This window comes from Pelobates fuscus, chromosome 3 (assembly GCF_036172605.1).
Source record: "Pelobates fuscus isolate aPelFus1 chromosome 3, aPelFus1.pri, whole genome shotgun sequence".
NCBI classification, from domain to species: Eukaryota; Metazoa; Chordata; class Amphibia; order Anura; family Pelobatidae; genus Pelobates; species Pelobates fuscus.
The window spans coordinates 256,108,281-256,127,411 of NC_086319.1; the positions used below are offsets into that span (position 1 = coordinate 256,108,281).

The window sequence follows — 19,131 nt, forward strand, 5'->3', positions numbered from 1 at the left end:
CTATTTTCTTCTAAAGATTGTGCAGGCTGGCGTTAACATCCTTTTATTTAAAATATGAATGACACGTTTTTGGTGTAGGGAGTTGTAAGTTAATTAAAGCTTACAGGTAGGGTTTGCATTGCTGCATAGGAACACCTCTAGTGACAGTTACTCAGACGGCCACTAAAGGTGCTTCCTAGTCTAGTGCTGCTTAGTGTGCAGCTATGCATGGAAGAGCTGAACGTTCTCCATAGAGATGCATCTCTAATAGAATTTGATTGGCGCAGTATGTTTGGTTTCCTACACATGCGCAATAGCCTCCCAATGCTTTCCTACAAGAAAGCTTTGGGTTAGCGAAGTTCAGCAAGTTTGATCTTCACTATGGAAGCAGAACCAATCGCAGTGAGACCGGAGCAGGAGAAAAGGTGAGTTAAAAAAAACCTTTTCAAAAGGGGGGCAGGAGCCTAAATAGTAGATTTAACACCATAGTCTCAGGAATACATGTTTATAGTGTTCCTTTAACCATAACTTATATTGGTTTAATTACATATTCTGAATTGTTATCACGATGGAACAGACTGTATTTAGCTTAATTTTCAGAATATTAAGTGAGGAGCGCACTATTGCTATGTCAGTGTGTTTTTTTTTTGTTTGTTTGTTTTTTGTTTTAATTTCCAGTGCTTTGTTTTGAGTATTCGCAATTCACTAAATTGAAAATTGAGTAATATAGTTCTACTTTTAACTGGATTTATCTGCTTGTGAAAATATTGCCACATATCACTGAATCAAAGATTCAAGACCAGCTTCCAATTGCCCATAATAGACAAAATAACCGCTGTAACTATGCACAGATACCTTAATAGTCAGAGAAGGTTAAGCTGACAAATGCTGAAGTAGTTATGGTGCTTGGAGTGTTACTATTACTACAGAATAGGAAAGATAGACTAGCTTATCTTCCATTGAGTGCATGTTTTGATTCTGTGTGTGTGAGAGAAGATGAATGGGCTGTGGTGCATTAATTGAAATAATGTGATATAATACGGTGGGTGTAACTTTAAGAAGATGACCTCTATAATAACTTTTATTGTCTAATTTTTATTCAACAATCGATGCTTTATGCAAGTTTGTTTATTTTGTCCACCTGCAGCATGGCGGACTACCTGATCAGTGGAGGCACAGGATACGTACCAGAAGATGGACTCACTGCCCAGCAGCTCTTTGCTATTTCCGACGGTCTCACTTACAAGTAAGGCTCACTTTTATTTCCTATATCCAACTTTTGCTGATGTTTATTTAACCCCTTAAGGACCAAACTTCTGGAATAAAAGGGAATCATGACATGTCACACATGCCACGTGTCCTTAAGGGGTTAAGTGATGTACTATGCCAATCCATCTAAAATGTTTCTTGTTTGCTTTTTCAAAGGCGGTGTTTCCCCAGCCCCTTAAAAATATATATATATACATAAAAGATCTAGAAGTATATGTATCTATATACTTATAGTGTTTCTTACTATAAAGAAGCGTTTAGGTGCATGAGGTTTTTTGTTTTGTTTTCTCCCTTTTATACATATGTAGTGGCATAGCAAACTACAAAATTATAGATCGTTGATATCTTTAAAGTATCCCAGTCAGTTGAATGGCTGACTAATTGCTCCTGGCCAGGCTACAGATGTCATTCCCTATGGTAACTGGGTTCAGTAATTAAAATAGATTTTTTTTTTATGATTTTTATTTATTTTTTGTCAGATTATTAATAATTTTACTTAATATAATGCTTATATTCTGCACAGCTGAATACACATGCAATGTCTCAACCCAAATGTGCCTACATTTAATTGATCAGAAATTTTACTGAGCATAAGGGCTTACTAATTCCCCATTGAACATAATGACTGCTACACTCACTCACATAAATAATGAATACTTATACTTGATTATGTAAGTGAATTTGAACTGCGTGTAGTGATTATGCGAAAAGTGGAAAACGAAATACTTTACAGAGAAAGATGCTGAATTAAATGTCAATACTGCATTACAGTTACACTTATTTATTTATTTGATCTCAAACCAATTCCAACCTTTGAGTTTCTGCATTTCATTGAAAGCAGGGACAGATGGGATAAAAAAGGTTGACTTAAAGGGCCACTAAACAGTATAACCACTTTAGCTCAGTGTAGGGATTATGCTGACGAGACTGTGACAGAAAATAGTGTCCTTCCAGCCCCTGCCCATTTGCAGCAGTTGGGGTCCATAAATAAGGGGTGTGGAATGCCTGCTCATTGTTTAGTAGACATGCCTGGTGAGTAGGGGCAGGATGGAGAATTTCACCTTCCTAATATTGGGGGGGGGGGAGGGGAGGTTATATTGGGCCCCCATTGGGGAAGGGGAGGCATTGGAGGATTTAGGAAGCTGATGGAAGCATAGCTTCTGCTGCTTCTATTTTTAAATATTATCAGGTGGGAGCCGCGACCAATAGCTCCCTCCTTCTATTATAAAACGAAAGAACGAATTGCAGGAGGAAATTTCTTCCAACAATCCATTCGATCTTTGTATTTGTTCATTTTATCTTTCGGATGAATAGCAGAATTTTTTGCCGAAAAGTCTAAATTATATGAAGGTTTGCAATGATCTGTAGGTATAGGTGTGGGTTTGTGGTATGTTCTTTTCTGTAGTCCAATTCCAGACACTAGTTTCCTCTTGACTATGTTGAAATGTGTGACTAGCTGTTTAGTGATCGTGTTGATGAGGGTCTCTTATTAATAGTTTCCACATACATTTCATGTAGCCCCTCTGTTGTAATCTAGGTTCTTATGTCCATGAATGGCTTATTTTAGGGATGCACAGAAATTTCAGCTGCCGAAACTGGGCCTATCCCATTTTGCCCGAAAATGGGTCAAATCTTACCAAAAATTACACCTGGGATGCACCGTTCCTATCGCCATCCTGGCACTGCCTCACTGGCAGCCTGCCATCCTGGCACTGCCTCACTGGCAGCCTCCACGTGACACAGGTCCATGGGTCGGGAAGCTCCTGTGCTGTTTCCAGGTGAGCCCGCGGGAACCAGCCCTGGCGGGGAATGGAGGACCTCCGGCTGGTACCGGTCACAGGGAAACCCACGGGGGAGGGAAACCATTCACCATCAGAGTCCGGCAGTGGAGGGTTGTCTCTGGGAGCAGGGTGCGGGGACTCTGCTCTCAGATCTGCCTACTGGGTGGCCCCTTCTACCAGCAATGTGTGCGGCCAACAGGGGCAGGGGGAGCAATACAGGAAACCAGAGCCGTCTGCAGCTATGAATCCAAGGGGGGGGGGGGGAAACCAAACCCTTTTTGTGAATGGATTCTTCCATGTTATGCAGAGGCCCACACTTCCTCAACTTCTTCTAGACTAGGAGGGAGAAAGCAGAGGCTAACTTTAGAATTGCTAAATCCACCATTTTTATTGGGCACATCACCTCTACATAGGAAAAGTGATGCCATTTAGTATTCTTAATTTAAATTAATTATTTTAATTTTTTTTATATATAAATAAATGTGATTTAAAAATTGTTCCGGGGGGGCTGAGCCTTATTGCCGAGCAGGAAAGCCGCACAACGAAAAAGCTCCTGACTAAAAGCAACTTATTTGGGAAAATCGGAGTAAATACCGGCAAAAAGGCACAATGCAGGCAGGAGAAACCCGGGGGTATCCAACGACCCCAAAAAAGAGACTAACATCCCTCGGGAACCTGCAAAAGCCACTGGGGCCTACTCGAGACCGCGCCGGGGTGAGGTGGCCGCTCACCCTGACAGCAACAACACACACGGACCCCTCGACACACTTGCCTCCAAACCTCCCTCTCCCCCCCCCCCCTATGGACCAGCGGGGGATATGGGGCAGCCCAGCAAAGCCTTACTGTAAGACCGAGCCTGTAACACAGAGGGGCAACCCGGCACACGATGCCTCCAAGATGGCGGCGACTTGGGAGGCTTCTCGCGTCGCAGCGGACACGGACCTCCGACTGGCTGCAATTTTCAACTCCTTTTGGGAGAAACTGGAGGCCTACATGCGACCATCCCAAATCATAACATACCTACCACAGCATACTGAACGAGGTGAACCGCACCTGACTAGGGGATAGGACCTGTGACGTGATTAATTTGTTGGCTACGCCCAAAGGCGGGCAAGAATGCCCAGACCAAATTTCTGGCAAGTCATAAATATGAAAGGTCAGCCAATTAAAGGCATACCCTGCAGGGAGCGTGGTTTCGTTGCACTCTTCAGGGTCCTAGAGCCCTCAACATCTAATGATCAATTGTGCTATTCTTCTTGGAACAGTTTACATACACATTGCATCCACTATACAAACACACACACTTCCTTCCTGACACTCACACTGGATTCCCTATACACATACACTACATTCCCTACTGCTGTCCTACGTCTAGGCACAAAGTTCCAAAACATTAATACCTAGAAGATTTCAACTGTGGACTCCTAGCACCTTAACATAATTGAAATGAATGTGTTATAGGACCAGAGTGGACATTTTCCCCGTTTATAAGCAAGTTATTTTATCCTAATCCTACAGATCCAGTGGTTTAAACCATGACGGTTATCCGTTTATATTCACCCTGAATATGCGCAGTCCACAACGCTGGGTTTTTCATGGTAGGTAGAGAGAATCTTGCCTATTGTGCATTTGGCGTGCACTCTGCATTTACTATAGGGACAATATTGGTATAAGTGAACACAGAAATAAGTGTTCCTACTGCCTGACCGATTGCCCCAGTGGGATCCTCTATAGTGGCAGCAATGTTTCCAATTTAGCAACGTTCCGAAATGAGTGTGTGGCAGTTCCATGGTGCAAAGTGCTTATACTGACACTTTAACTGCATAATCAGCTGTACATGTGGATACCGTAGTTGTCACTTATATTACTTTGTGGTTATGGATGAATGGGGGGGGGGGGGGGGTGAGATGGTACATCAATGTAGTGGAGCTTCAATACTTCAGCTGAGTAAAATGTTTTCATTTTGTGGTGAAAGCTTTGTGGGTTTTTTTTGTTTTTTTTATAATTGTGTAACTTCCATGCTTTTCACTCTGAATCTTTTGTAGTGTATGCCCATATGACCAAAATTGTCATAAAGCCAAAATACTGATTTATATGAGCAGTACTCCATTGCCTAGTATTTACAGTGACTAGGTGCCTTCATTTTGAAAGGTTTGTGATGGGTTCAAGAGAATTTTGCCCAGTAGTTTTATTGGTTTGCATCAAGTTCTAGTTTAATCTATTTTAAGCTGAGTGCAACAGAATTCTGCAGTATAATGACTCATGCAGTATTGAGCAGAATAATAAATGTGCAGTCTTAATTTTCTGTATTCAATTAATTTCTGAAGGGGGAAAAATGAATTGCATTTATTTATGAGACTCCAAATACCCTTGACATTTTGTATTTTGATATGATACGAAAACAATTTTTTTTTTATTTTTCTCTTCAAGAATTGAAAGTATAATTGTGAATGTGGCCTGGTTTTTATTTTGTTAATTATAAATATTACACACATCTTTTGTGTGAAGTTAAACTTTGTGAAAGGCCAGGAAATGCCTTAAGTGACTGTCTTGTAGACCGCCACTAGAGGCAGTCTTAATACTGTAATGAGAACATTGCAGCTTCTCTTAAACTGCAATGTTTATACCTCCAGGTTTAAGGGGACAGGGACAGTGCACCCAGACCACTTCAATTAGTTGAAGTGGTCTGGGTTCCTGTAGGGTCCCTTTTTAAAGTGAACCAGATATGAAAATATGAAGTTATCTGAAATTGCTCCCATTTACATTGAATCCCCGGTATATCATAAAGATACCTGGTGTATTCAATGTAAAAATATAAAGATTTACTCACTTTACCGCCATTCCAGTGACATTTTCTGGGTGGTGTTCTTTGTGTAATACCCAGCTCCTGACTATCCTTCATTCCACCTGTACTCCTCCCAAAGTTATCTATGATTGCCCTGTTTTGGAGTGCATGCACTGTGGTTGCTATCGGTGGAGAGCAGATGTATAGATAAAATTGTATGCTAAAAATAATGAGCATAGATTGTTTGGGGTGTGACAGGTGCCCTTTAACAACTCTCACAATTGAGTAAATGCGTTGCGATAGTCAGAGTGCTATTTTCTAATGTGACCGAATAAAAATAGGCCCCAATCTATAACTTGTACTAGGACTTGACCATTATCTAATTTTACGGTCTAGTCAATTTATAGGATAACATCTGTATAGTGTATGAGTTAACATTGCTTGCCTGCCTGTCTCTCTTCAGGCTGCCTTATGTTTTATATGGTAATTTAAACCTTGTGCTGATCTCTGATTAGCTTCAATTTTACAGTAGGGGTTTGAGTCTGGGTCTTTTTGTTGCTGTGGGACTTCATCTCTAACATGTGATGCACATAATGATGCTTGTTAGTATAAAAGAGGAAGCATAGCTTGTAACCGTGATGATTCTCCTCCCATGTTCCAGATACAAATAAATAAGTATAAGTGTCACAACTTTCCTGCATGTTGGGCTGATAATGGAGCAGGAAGATAGAGCCATCTGTGAGGTTTCCTCAAGAACTTTCTTACTAAAGAACCCAGAATGGCAAGTGCTCCCTTTCTATTTTTTTATATTCACCTCGTCCTAATGTGTGTTTGTATGTGTCATAGTGAAAAAACAAAGGCCTTTAAGGGAACATGGAGCTTTGTATTTTTTTTTTTTTTTTGTAGTATACTCCTAACCACGCAAGTGGAAGAGGATTGAAATCTCACATTTCAAAACTCCAGTATTAAAATGGAAACCTGTAAAGAATGTTAAATGAACTGTAAGATTCTTTCATCGCTCCGTGAATCGAACTGTTTTTATGCATATGGAAAATATAAATAGAAAATCCATACAGCACTTGGATCATCCCTTTGAATGTTGTAGTACAATTAACTTTTTTTTTTTTTTTTTTTTTTAACAGACCTCTTTACAGCATAATTGGGTGCTCATTTATACTGCCTTACAAAGTGCATGTCATGACATTTTAAACCCTTAAGGACAAAGATGTTTTGAGACCAACGCCTTTTTTGTCACTTTTGCCACGTGTTCATTCTACAACAATTTACCCATTTCTTTTTAAAAGTACTAATACATATTATACTTTTTTTTTAATTTTTTTTTTATCTTTATTTTTTAAGGAGAAATAGTATTTCTAATAGTATTTCTTTTGATACCCTACAGGTATACATAACACAACATTAAATTGGAATAAAATATTTTAAAATGGAGGGGGAGGGGAGATGACTTAATACACATGTAAGTACAAATAAAACAAATTCAAACTAGATACACTGGTTAGTCCTGATTTGTTAAAATGCCAAATATGTCTAGGATTTAAAAAATAAATAAATTTTGAAGTTCTTAAAAGAATACTGCAAAAAGTGTACAGTATATTGAGTTTTTAAAGCAAAATTTGGCATGCTGAGATTACCTTTTTTTTTTTTATAGTAGTCACATAATCTAAAACTGCAACACAAAAGTAACTATAAAAGCATTATGGTACTTTTCAGTTAACCATTTTATCACAAACCAGTTTTATTTTGTGGAAAATTTAGACCATGCATGTCCCACAACTGCTATCACCCCATATTCTCCAACTGGCTTTTGAAAATTCTGTATCAAAATGGAATGTCCTCTTGGGTAGTAGCAGCATGGCTTTATAGAGCTGCAAATAAAATAAAAAATAAGCAGGATAATCCATACTACCATAGCCTCTTTAAAGACCAGATTTTTATCCTTAATGCTTTTTGAATGCCAGTAAGGCAGCACTGTAAAAACGGTAAACAATAAAACTGAATTGTGGAAATATTTTATATTTCCATCTTGTATATTTTACAGTATGCTTTACAGTATAATTTTTATTTATTTATTTTTTTTGTTTTTTTTTTATTGAGCTTTCTCTTAATCACATCTTAGAAAAATTTATTTTATTCCCCATCTTAGTAAAATAAAAACAAACTAATAAAACTCTAAAAAGTAAATATTCAACATCATGAATTTGCCTGCATGTATCCTAGCACCAGGGTTGCATATGTGGAGTAAGGCTACTTAAAGGGTTTCCTTATGTGGCAGGGGGACTAGAGGAGTTTTGTGTACGGGTGGGGCAGTTTGTAAGTGTGTGTGCATCTAAGCAGAGGCTGTAGTGTGTGTTTTAGGAGAGACGGAATAATTTGTTTGGAGGTGGGAATTAAGGCTTAAGTATATATGTACAGGAGGGATAAGGATCGAAGTGAATATGAAAAAAAAAAAATATATATATTTTTTTTTTTTTTTTTTTTTTTTTTACACGTGTGCAGAGAGACAGTTGCCCAAAGAGACAGACAAGTATGCACAGAGAGGCACACAACAGCCTTCGCTTTCCCTCGAATTTGATAGAACACACTATCTTCATGCACAGGGTGGGGGGGGAAATGCAGGAGGCCGACTAGTAACTGTTTTTCAGGGCTGGCGGCCACAAGCCTACTATAGGGAAAGCAATCAGTGGTCCGCCTGCCTTTCTGTTCTTTCTGCCCATCTGATCTGCTTTCGTCCTGTCCGGTTTTATCAGGGGAATCTAATAATGTCATATTGACTGAATCGGTCACTGCCTTGCTTCTGGTCCCATCCAACTCTAGGTTAAGAATAGTAGTGAGTGCAGCATGAGTAACCCAAAAGTTAACTGATCTAGCAATCCATTGTCTTCAACACTGTCAGACAAGATCCTCTATCAAAGTCTCTAAAGAATTGATCTTGGCAGAGGTGTAAGGTGTTTTGTACCCAGGGAGGATTATTTATGTATGCCAGCTTTTTATCATTATTTTTTTTTTTTTTTTTTTCCCTATTCTTTCTTTTATTGAGGCATAAAACTTGCGGGTACAGAATAAAGAAAGGGAGACCAAAAAAGTCATACAGGATGGGGTATCACAGTTCACTATACATCATCTCCGAAAATTGTCGGCCTCTTTATTTAAAAAAAAAAAAAAAAGTGTATTAAAGGCATTGTATAGCGTTTAGTGTCGGGTTATGACTTGTAGTAGGAATTGAGGCACCTCTAAATATGAGTGTGTTGAGCGTGGGACCTTAGTTAGATGAGCTCGGGTAGGTATGTGTGTCGTAGCTGGGTGTGGTGGACTAAGTTGCTAGCTGAGTATGCAGCAGGTAGTAAGCGGTATATTTCGAGCTGTGTTACGCACTCTGGGTGTAATGCAGAGGGGGTGAGGGAGTGAAAGTGGCTTAATGCGCAGTATTATTCAAAGGCTTACGGAGCCAGTATTGTGTGGGTTTGGGAAGAGCATAGTGTAAAAAAAAAAGCAGCATATGGTGGAGAGAAAAGAGAATAAAACCAGAAACCAACAGCATTGAAAATGACAAATGTGGAACGGATCAGGTATGTCTCCAGTCAGGTGCAACAGGTAAAGGGCGTGTGGCCCCTGCTCTGCTGCTGCTTCAGGTTGGTAGGGCAGTGGTTTTCTGAGTATCTCTTCTAGGCACGAAGGGGGTGCCATCTTGGACTCAGCAGGGCGCAACGCGGCTCGGAGAAAAGCTCCTATATCTCCGGATCCGCCCTCTTCTTCCCCATAGTGTCGGTAAGCTGTGAGCCGGTTTAGGGGCCCGGTGTGTGCGGGGATTGTGGCTCCGGGCGAGTTAATTGAACTGTCTGAAGATGCGGTCGGTTAGCTTGTTCCGCCGCTATCCATTTTTTTTTAATTTTTTTTTTTGTTTAAAACTCCTGATATTTAATCCTATATTGAAAATCACGGTTTAAGAAATAAATCAGAACAAAATGAATTTTAGAAGCTTAAAAAAAAAACTTACTGGTTATGTTGTTCTTTGTAAATCACCTCATTCTCTGAACACTGGCACTGCAGCTCTTTCTATCTCCCCCCTCTTTCGCACCCGCGGTGGTAAATTAAAGGGTTAAAAAAAAAAAAAAAAACGTTATTTACTTACCTGATCAGTGCCGCTATCCCTTGGCTCCAGGTCGCGGGCTTGCCTCCTCTGATGTTACTGAAGATGAAGCACTAATGCGCAGGCGCGGCAAGTGCCACATGCACATAATGCTTTCCTGTGGGGAAACAGCTGATGCTGGATGTCCTCATGCAGAGTGTGAGGACATCCAGCATCGGTTACCAAGCCAAAAGTTTAATAGAGACAGTCACTGGAGGCAGACTTGGTGCTGCAATGTAAACATTGCAGTTTCTCTTGAACCAAGTGCAAAAGGGACACTGCACCCGGACTACTTCATCTTAAAGGACGCTATAGGCAATCTGACCACTTCAGCTCATTGAAGTTGATTTTGTGACTATAGTGTCCATTCTTCTGCAAATCTGTGTAAACACAATGAACATATTAATTTAAATTGTGTGAAATTACAAATGAGTGACCTGTTCTATTTTAAATGGGTCACCTTGCAATAATTTCATCATTCTCTATGTATTTATTTCTAATGGTATATAACAACGCTTCTGATAGAACTGCTAAAATAATAGGAAAAATTATTAAAACATTTTTTTATTATAAATATGAAATTTTTATCTGGTTGGAAATATGAAATATTGTAACAACCAGCAACAATTAGAGAGTAATCTTTGCTGGAGGTGAAACTGAAACCCTAGGGTAGAGTATCACAGAAGCATTGGTTCACAAAGTCTCTTAGCTCCGTCATAACTGTATTTACCGGTATTTCTTGTAACTACTCCACTGGCACTTGGCATTGTTCCACTGGCTAAGTCCAAGTTTCTAGGGCTGTGTTTGGCTGAGCTAAACCATAATACTTCCACTATGTGTTTAGATCGCAGTAATTCTGATGTAAGAACGATCTGAATTCTTATGTGAGATGTGGCAATCTAGACAATCTTCCTTCTCGATGCCAACACTAAATCACAGTATCGTGATCATTTTAAGTGGCTGAATTCTAGAAGTGAAATCCGTTATTCCTACAAGAGAATAGCTGGCATTGTGTGAGGACAAAATATAGGAGATTAAAGTTATGAGCAAATCAAATTTTTTATATTTTTTTCTCCATATTATAAATGTTGTATATTGAACCTGTGGATATATATATTTTTTTCCATTACTGACATTCATTAGGACTAAGGAAAATAATTCTTATAACTTGCAATAAGAAACGTATCTCCAATATATTTTTCGTTGGTATTCATTTCTTTAGTAAGCATCTCATTTAGTGGACAGTTCATTAGGCAGCCTCCAGTTTAATATGGGTTTCTTATTTATTTCTAATACTGAATTGTTAAATTACGAACCAAAGCTTCTCTCTAAAAAATGCTTGGAAATGGATTAAACGTTTGTTTGTTTTTGTGTTTAATCGTGAATGTTTTATCGTTTACAGACTGTAACAGTATCTCTTTATTTTTTTTCAGTGATTTCTTGATTCTTCCTGGATTTATTGACTTCACAGCTGATGAAGTAGTGAGTCACATTTTATATTTTCTTTTACTGACTAGCAAGAGTTTTTTTTATTTTTTTTATTTACTAGGCATGTCTAACCATAACAAAATAAATGTTTGCAGATAAAGTTTCCTACAATGGATCGCCAGCATGAAAGTTAGGCTACAAACATCAACTTCATATAAATTTAGGCATTCGTTTTTTAATTATATTTGGTGGGAAGAAGATTTAGGCCACAATAGCGCAAAAATAAATCTCAAAGTCATTAATTTTGAGGTCAGCTTTTTTTGCCCAAGATTTGAAATAGATTTTTGAATCAGCTGTTCACACTTGAGTGAATAAATCTGTTTAGTCTTTAATTTTGCATACCACATGGTTAAAATGAAGCAGTTCTGCAAACGTCATACAAATTATTGATATAATTATTACATTATATTTTCGAATTTGTTTCAGGATTTGACTTCTGCACTGACTCGCAAAATTACATTGAAGACTCCCTTAATTTCCTCTCCGATGGATACTGTTACAGAGTCTGATATGGCAATTGCAATGGCGGTAAGAAGTGTGTTTATTGTACCCCGTTATTTTGGAAGTATACATATGGTAACAAATAATTTAATGAGAAGCCTCTGATTTGTTATTACCCTGTAAAGACACCTAAAGTCTCTCTTCTGGGGGTAAAAGGGGAGGGCTTACAAAGACTGCAGTCATAAGAACTGCAGCTTTTGTACTATTTTAGACTATACTCCCAATAAATACATGCATATAACTATGCATGTATTCATTAGGAGTATATCTGCTAAACTGAACATTTTTTTTTTTTTTTTTTTTTTTAACGTGTGGAGTGCTCCTCTAACCCCGCAATGTAACGATTGCCATTTCTTTGAGATGAAGTCATCTCTGTGACTATAGTGTCCTCTTTTTCATTCTATTTTTCCATTGTATAACTATGTATTTATTTACGTTTATAAATCTCACAACCAGTGCTATTCTGATAACTTTATCCATAGCATTAGTCTAGGTCTCCTTGTGGTGAATGTATGTGTGTCCCAGTTAGCTGGGAATTCTGAGGAATGGACTGTTGGCTGTGTATTTTAAACCAGAATAAACCAGTTGGCATCGACTTTTCAAGGGTTCAGAGGGCTAATCTCCTGTGTTCCAGTTTAACTGACAGGTGTTTTGTTTTATGCAAACCATTTAAGAGAAGTGTCTTGTCCATTCGAATATGATGATCAAATACAGTTTTGTCCTTGAAATAAGTTGTTTGAAATGACTGGAGAAGTTAATTCTTCATTGCTGTTCCCATAATCTTTGTATCTTAAATGGGTTTATGGCAACATTTGACTTTTTTACAAAACTCTCATTTGTTTCTATTTATGTTGCAGTTGATGGGAGGTATTGGAATTATCCATCATAATTGTACACCTGAGTTCCAATCCAATGAAGTCCGCAAAGTTAAGGTTAGTATAACATTCTAGAGTTGATACAAACCAATTTATTTAATTTTCTTTGTTTTCTGCCTTACCACGTTTGGGGATGGAAAGTGCACATGCTGTTCTATTATTAAGACAGGCACGTTTAAATCATGCCCGGTGAATTATTCATAGCCAGTGAACACACTATACAATTACAGAAATCATATTTCATAATTTGTATGTGTTTCTACAAAATGAATACTCGCCATTTGCAAAAAAGTGAATGGTGTATATATCCGTGATAGCAAAATTTTTGAGCCAGAGTGCCCAAACCGCAATACAAACCAACTTTTTTTTTTTCCCTCAAACACTGCCATTAAACCTGAATACTGAGGTTTAAGTTTAGAAAAAAAAACTCCTACAGTTGTCATAACTAACATCTTTTGTTTTAAAAGAAGAACAGAACAGAGTTTAAGGATACAAAATGTTTTTATTGAACTTTAACTGGATACTCTGATACACATACACTGACACACACATGCTTACTGATGCACACACTCTCATATACACACTGACACTCACAGTTGTCGTTGTCCTCCTCAAATCTCCCCCCCATTGTCCCAGAATGAGGGTGCCTGGGACAGACTCAAAATGCGGGACTGTCCCAGGCGATCCTGGACACGTAGGCACCCTACCTGTAACCTATGGCTGCGTACCCTCAGAGGGCTCAGTGGCACGAGTGCAATAGGTTCGCCATTGCTGCTATATATTGTGTAAATGTGTACCCTTCTATCCATTACAACAGTAGATTTCCCACAGGTTCATGACTAAGCCCCATCTCTTAATTATGTGTAAAAATAGCAGAAACTGTGAATTCTCCCAGTCACGTCTGTTTGTCTGGTCACACATCTGTGCTGTCAAGTTTTTGTTAATTTTAAATGTTTAAAACTGCTGGACAATTTAGAAAATGGTCAAATAAGGCCTATACCAATTTAAAAACGCAATGCGGTGATGCTTAGACTATTTCTGATGATACACTTTACGAACAAGTAGATTTATGCACAGTTGATTATATATGCTTTGTTTTTTTTTATTCCTCGCATCACACCTGTCTATTTTCCTTCTTTCTGCAGAAGTTTGAACAAGGATTTATCACTGACCCAGTGGTTATGAGCCCAAACCACACGGTTGGAGATGTATTTGAAGCAAAAACTCGTCATGGATTTTCGGGGATCCCAATCACTGAAACAGGAAAGATGGGGAGCAAGCTGGTGGGGATTGTCACCTCACGGGACATTGACTTTTTGACAGAAAAGGATTATTGTACCTATTTGAGTGAGGTATGGTTGCATGTTAATGTATAAAAATATTTCCACTCCACCAACAAACAAAAGTAAATTAAGAGGTCCGTTTTCCCCAAGTGCAGCATTCTCTGATTCATTTAGACAATGATACATTTTTTTTTTTAAATGTGTAAATTTGTATACAATGTGTGCCCCCTTATTACTTTCCAGGTGATGACTAAACGGGATGATCTTGTCATTGCTCCTGCTGGTGTCACACTTAAAGAAGCAAATGAAATTCTACAGCGTAGTAAAAAAGGTAAGATGAGCGAGTGTCAATGGGTAAAAGAGGACAAGGGTTTTTTTGGGGGTTTTTTTTTTAGCGCTTGACAGCCTTGTGTAAAGTCCAAATAAACGACACTGAGCGGTCGATGCCGTTGACATTAGGTCTTTCCCAATGCCCTCCATAATTTCACTGTGGATGATTTTGTTTTTCCCAGATATGGGCAGAAAGTTCCCGTGATATGGATAATTGCATTTTCTTTCATGCCAGGGTCTAGTTCTGAGACCCGACTATTGCTAGAAATATTCACATAACAACAGCGAAAAGCATCTGCCAAACAGCAAAGTTGGTTTGAATGTTTGTCAACCGTTTCTGCTCAAAACTCATGCAGTGTTTTGTATTGCAGCTGGAGTACCTATAGATAAAGTAGCCTGCCTTATACATCTGACATTCAGTGCTAAATCTTGACCTTTATTTCATGTTGTAGCAGAAATGAAGACAGGTCAAACAAAGTGACCTTTATCCAGTTCTAGGGATCTTTCACGTGCAGTGCATAGTTTTTTGCTAGCATGTTTTAATAACTGAGGGAGGAGTTGTCCAGATTATTCTCGTGGGAAGCAGTTTGACATCCGGTCTGATCAGCGATTCCTAAGATATTGGAGTCATTCCAATCGAAACGATCAATCAATCTGCAGTCAGTGACTTAAATCTTTCAAACCACTAGTGACCATGTGTATGGAGCTGCAACCACATGACTTGCTGTTTGGTTATTAGCGTTAATGGGTGGATGGCTTTGTGCATTATTGGTAGCTTGTGTCATCCACCATTTACATCTAGCAGTTTAGGTACAACATTCTTGCATGATGTCAAGATTGACTGTTCTTTCCTTGGGAACTGACTGGTAGTCTGTGTTTATTATTATTATTATTATTATTATTATTCTCTCACATCAAAGCATTGCATTTACATGTATTCTTACATGCAACCTATGCCTGTGTTTGGTCACTGGTTTTCAAGTATATGACCTATGATTTATTTTTTTGATTTTTTTTTTTTTATCACAAACCTTGATTCTCTGTGCTTTCAAACTGCAAACCTAATTTAAATATTTTTATTTATTTTTTATATTTGCACGTGCTATGTACTTGCCACGTGTTTCCATCCCACTGCACTGCTATATACAACTCTACATAAATGAGAGAATTTCAATACCAGTTATCTTCCCATATTCTTCAATAACAGCACACTTTCACGTGTTCTAAATTGGTACAGTATCTTTGATCAGAACCAGAGTGCAGGAAGCAGTTTTTGATATTAAAGAGGTGCTTACTGTGATATTTTGGAATTGCTTAATGACTAAAGGTGAGCAGATTCCGGAACAAGACTTCTTCATCCTCTCTATCAAAATGCCTGGATATGTCTCAGTGAATCAGGGAGGTTATATACCAAAAATGAATACAAGAAAGTGTAAATACGGTAAGGAGGCTTTTTAAGCAGATTCAGCGAAGAAGCATTGCTTTAAGATGGCTACCTCCTGCTGCTTATACTTGGATCCAGGGAACATCTCTATCTGCCATGAGAGGCCTCCTGCTCTTTACTTTTTATTGGCAACTGCTGGCCTTTTATTTCTAATCGTATTGTGGCTACAACATGTCTTAATGAGTGTGAACTAAGTCTATGCTTTAGATATAGCAGCAAGTGAGATTTCTGGCGCTTGTTCTTTATGTGTACAGCAGCTAAAACTTTACCAAACCAGAGTCTCTTCTTTCTGGTCGTTGATGCAAGTAAAGCAGGGGATGTAGGGAAGCAGTGCTTAACAATTAAAGTCCTTGTGTGGAATCCAATGGAGCCAATATAAGGGAGAAAACTAAATGGGACGGAATACTAATATAGTGTAGTATGTCTATAACAGCAGAGGCAGAATATAAGGAAAAATATATTGCACTCACACTTTTCTGGAGCTCAAGATCACATATTGTACAATCCCAGTCTGTGGATGTTAGGATGGTCCTGATTTCCTCTGATATCGTATCCCTGTGCCAAATAAGGGATGTGTATCTGTATGTGTGTGTATATATATATGTGTGTATATGTATATATGTATATGTATATGTATATATATGTATATGTATATGTATGTGTGTGTGTGTATATATATATATGTGTATATATATATATATATATATATATATTTTATTTTATTTTTAAATCCCCGCTGGCACTGACCATCTTTTGTACACCGTGGCGGCCATCTTGGAACCCCTTTGAAAGTGAACTCCTCTGTATTTACAATTCTTCTTGTGGATACTTATTATTCCTAATACATTTACACATGCAGTGTTTTTAAACTCTTATCTTTAATTGCTTATTTGGTTTTATTTTATGTTTTAAAGTTAATGTTCAGTGACATCATCTGACCTTTGTTTTGTATTTCATAGCCATTTTTTATTTTACATTTTTTTTAAAGAGTGAAGGTCCCCTACTCTAACACTTTGAAAAACCTTTAAACAAATCAAAATCAACATTTAAGCCCTTTAGGAGCCATGGTATCAAGTTTAAAACCCCAGCTCATTTCAGTTCTCCCTAAAAAAATTTAAATGTCCCCCCCCACCCTTTCCATGGGGGAGATTTTTTTTTTCTATTGCATAAAACTTTAATATATTATGGTATTTGTTATGACTTAAAAAATGTTTTTACCTTTTTGATATATTCCTACAGTGCTTGCTATACTGTTTTTTAAACATCTGGTGGTCATCTCGACATACTGCAATTTGCAAGGGCACTCTAAGATATAACATTTTTGAATGTTATAATAAAGCTATTGATATATCTCTGGGGGGAGTATGTAGATTTAAAATTTTCTGTGTCTTTATTATGGTTTAGGAATAGTTTTCTATCTATAATTATGTGTCAAACAACTCTTTAGGTTGGGGGCTCCTCTAAAAACTATTTTAGGTTTATCCGGTAAGATGTTCGTTTTTTTTGTTTTTTGTTTTTTTTTTAAATATATTTATTAGTCGCTGAAAAGCGTAGGCAGGCATTGTGCGAATCGGTAAAAATAACAGGGTTGCCTGCGCAGAGGCATATAAGTCAGAATAAACAAGCGATCATACAAATTGGGTATACATAGACTCTACGAGATTTGATGCATCAATGGCATTCGGCAGGCATATTAGCTCATTGTGTAGGCTTTTTAGTCATCTGAGTAATACCTATGTCTAACTGCTCTTTCAGCATGTGTAGCTTTATATGTAATTAAAAGAAAAACAAGCAGTGAGGTAAAGTAAATGTACATAAATGTTGCGGGATATGTTATATCATGGATGTTTAACGAGTATAAGAACGGCATTCGGCAGGCATATTAGCTCATCGTGCAGGCTGTATATTCATCCGAGCAATATCTAAGCTTATGAGACTCATATTGCATAAGAGTTATGTCTGCCTGGTAGCTTGGGTCAATTCACGAAATGTAGCGTGGGTGCAGTGCAACAGTGCCTCATTAATGCTAGGCTGATGCGTCAGTAGCATTTTCACTAGGATAACAAATAGCTTAACTATAAACATATAAAATAGACCAACACTAGTGCAGCATGTGTAGGAAAATAAACGCAGTATCCTATGAGGCTAGTGTCTTGTGGAAGTGTTGGATCATAACTGTTTTGTAACGACACCTAGAAAATTATGGCGCTGGAATGCAATATTAATAAATGCGGAAAGAATAAGAACCAGTACTAAAAAGATCGACAATATATGAGCTTGGCAGATAGTAACTTGTGTGGCAGTCTAGTGGAGGCCTCACATATCTCCGCTGCGATACTGTCCTCTGGTCTCCTAGCCTCCGCCCGTTCTCCCCACACCGGCCACCGCCCATCGGCTGGGTCCTCTGCGGTGCCGTGGGCACTCAGGGGCAGAGATTGTCCACTAGACCCCACCACAAAGTCCGTGGTCCTCCTGCCCCTTGCACCTCCCCAGCATCACATTGTGCCCTATGGAGTGAGCACCCCCATGTCTCTTCCCCTGCAGGCCTCACTCTTAAAGCTGGTACACAGTCCCAACGGCTGCCGGTAGGTCCGCGCACTCCCGCCTCACAGGGCTCACGGCAGCGGGGACATTGGTCTCCGGGGACCCCCTACCCAGAAATTGGGGTACTCTCTGGTCGGTGTTTTGGGCAGTGCGGAGATTCCGCTCAGCGCTTGGTACAGTTTGGGCCTGTTCGAGCTGTCCATGCCAGTCCTCCTTGGTATGTTCTGCTGATGCCCACTGGGTGTGTTAAGTTGTGTTGGGGCGACTCTGGGTAGATGCTGGTGAGTTTCCTAGAGTCAGTGCCTCATCTGCCTTCATTTGGGGAGGCCATCTCCACGCTGTTGGCGGGTTGTTTTTCAGGCAGCCTCTGCCTGTTCAGGATCAGGATGTCTCCCCCTGGAGGTTCTCCTTCCCCTCCGTGTCGGTGCTGACGTCTGCTGGCTTGCTGTTTGTCATACAGCTTCTGCCTGCGTAGGCTTTCAGTGCCTTGCCCGTGCGGGGACTCCCGCCGCGGCATGGGCCTCTGCCATGTGGCTGGGATAACCCCCACTGGCCCATAGAGGGGGGGCGTGCCCCGGGCTGGGGGTTAACTCTCTGTGTGAGGCTGCCATCGCGCACGTCTCCCGCTCGGGTGTCTCGAGGCAGTGTTTTTACCTGCAGGACCATGCCGCGCGTAGTGGCTGTCGGCTGACATTTGTGCGGCCG

The 19,131-nt window shown here is 39.2% G+C and overlaps 1 protein-coding gene across 5 annotated transcripts in view; it reads left to right on the forward strand.

The window, feature by feature from the left end:
• The window catches only part of IMPDH1 (inosine monophosphate dehydrogenase 1), a 198,059-nt gene that overhangs the window by 156,916 nt on the left and 22,012 nt on the right, over positions 1–19,131 (forward strand). For all 5 annotated transcript variants that reach the window (XM_063448349.1, XM_063448353.1, XM_063448351.1 and 2 more), the window contains 6 exons: positions 1,127–1,225; positions 11,395–11,443; positions 11,876–11,977; positions 12,808–12,882; positions 13,971–14,177; positions 14,352–14,439. In XM_063448349.1, coding sequence (XP_063304419.1) covers positions 1,127–1,225; positions 11,395–11,443; positions 11,876–11,977; positions 12,808–12,882; positions 13,971–14,177; positions 14,352–14,439 — 620 coding nt within the window. The remainder of the gene's footprint in view (positions 1–1,126; positions 1,226–11,394; positions 11,444–11,875; positions 11,978–12,807; positions 12,883–13,970; positions 14,178–14,351; positions 14,440–19,131) is intronic.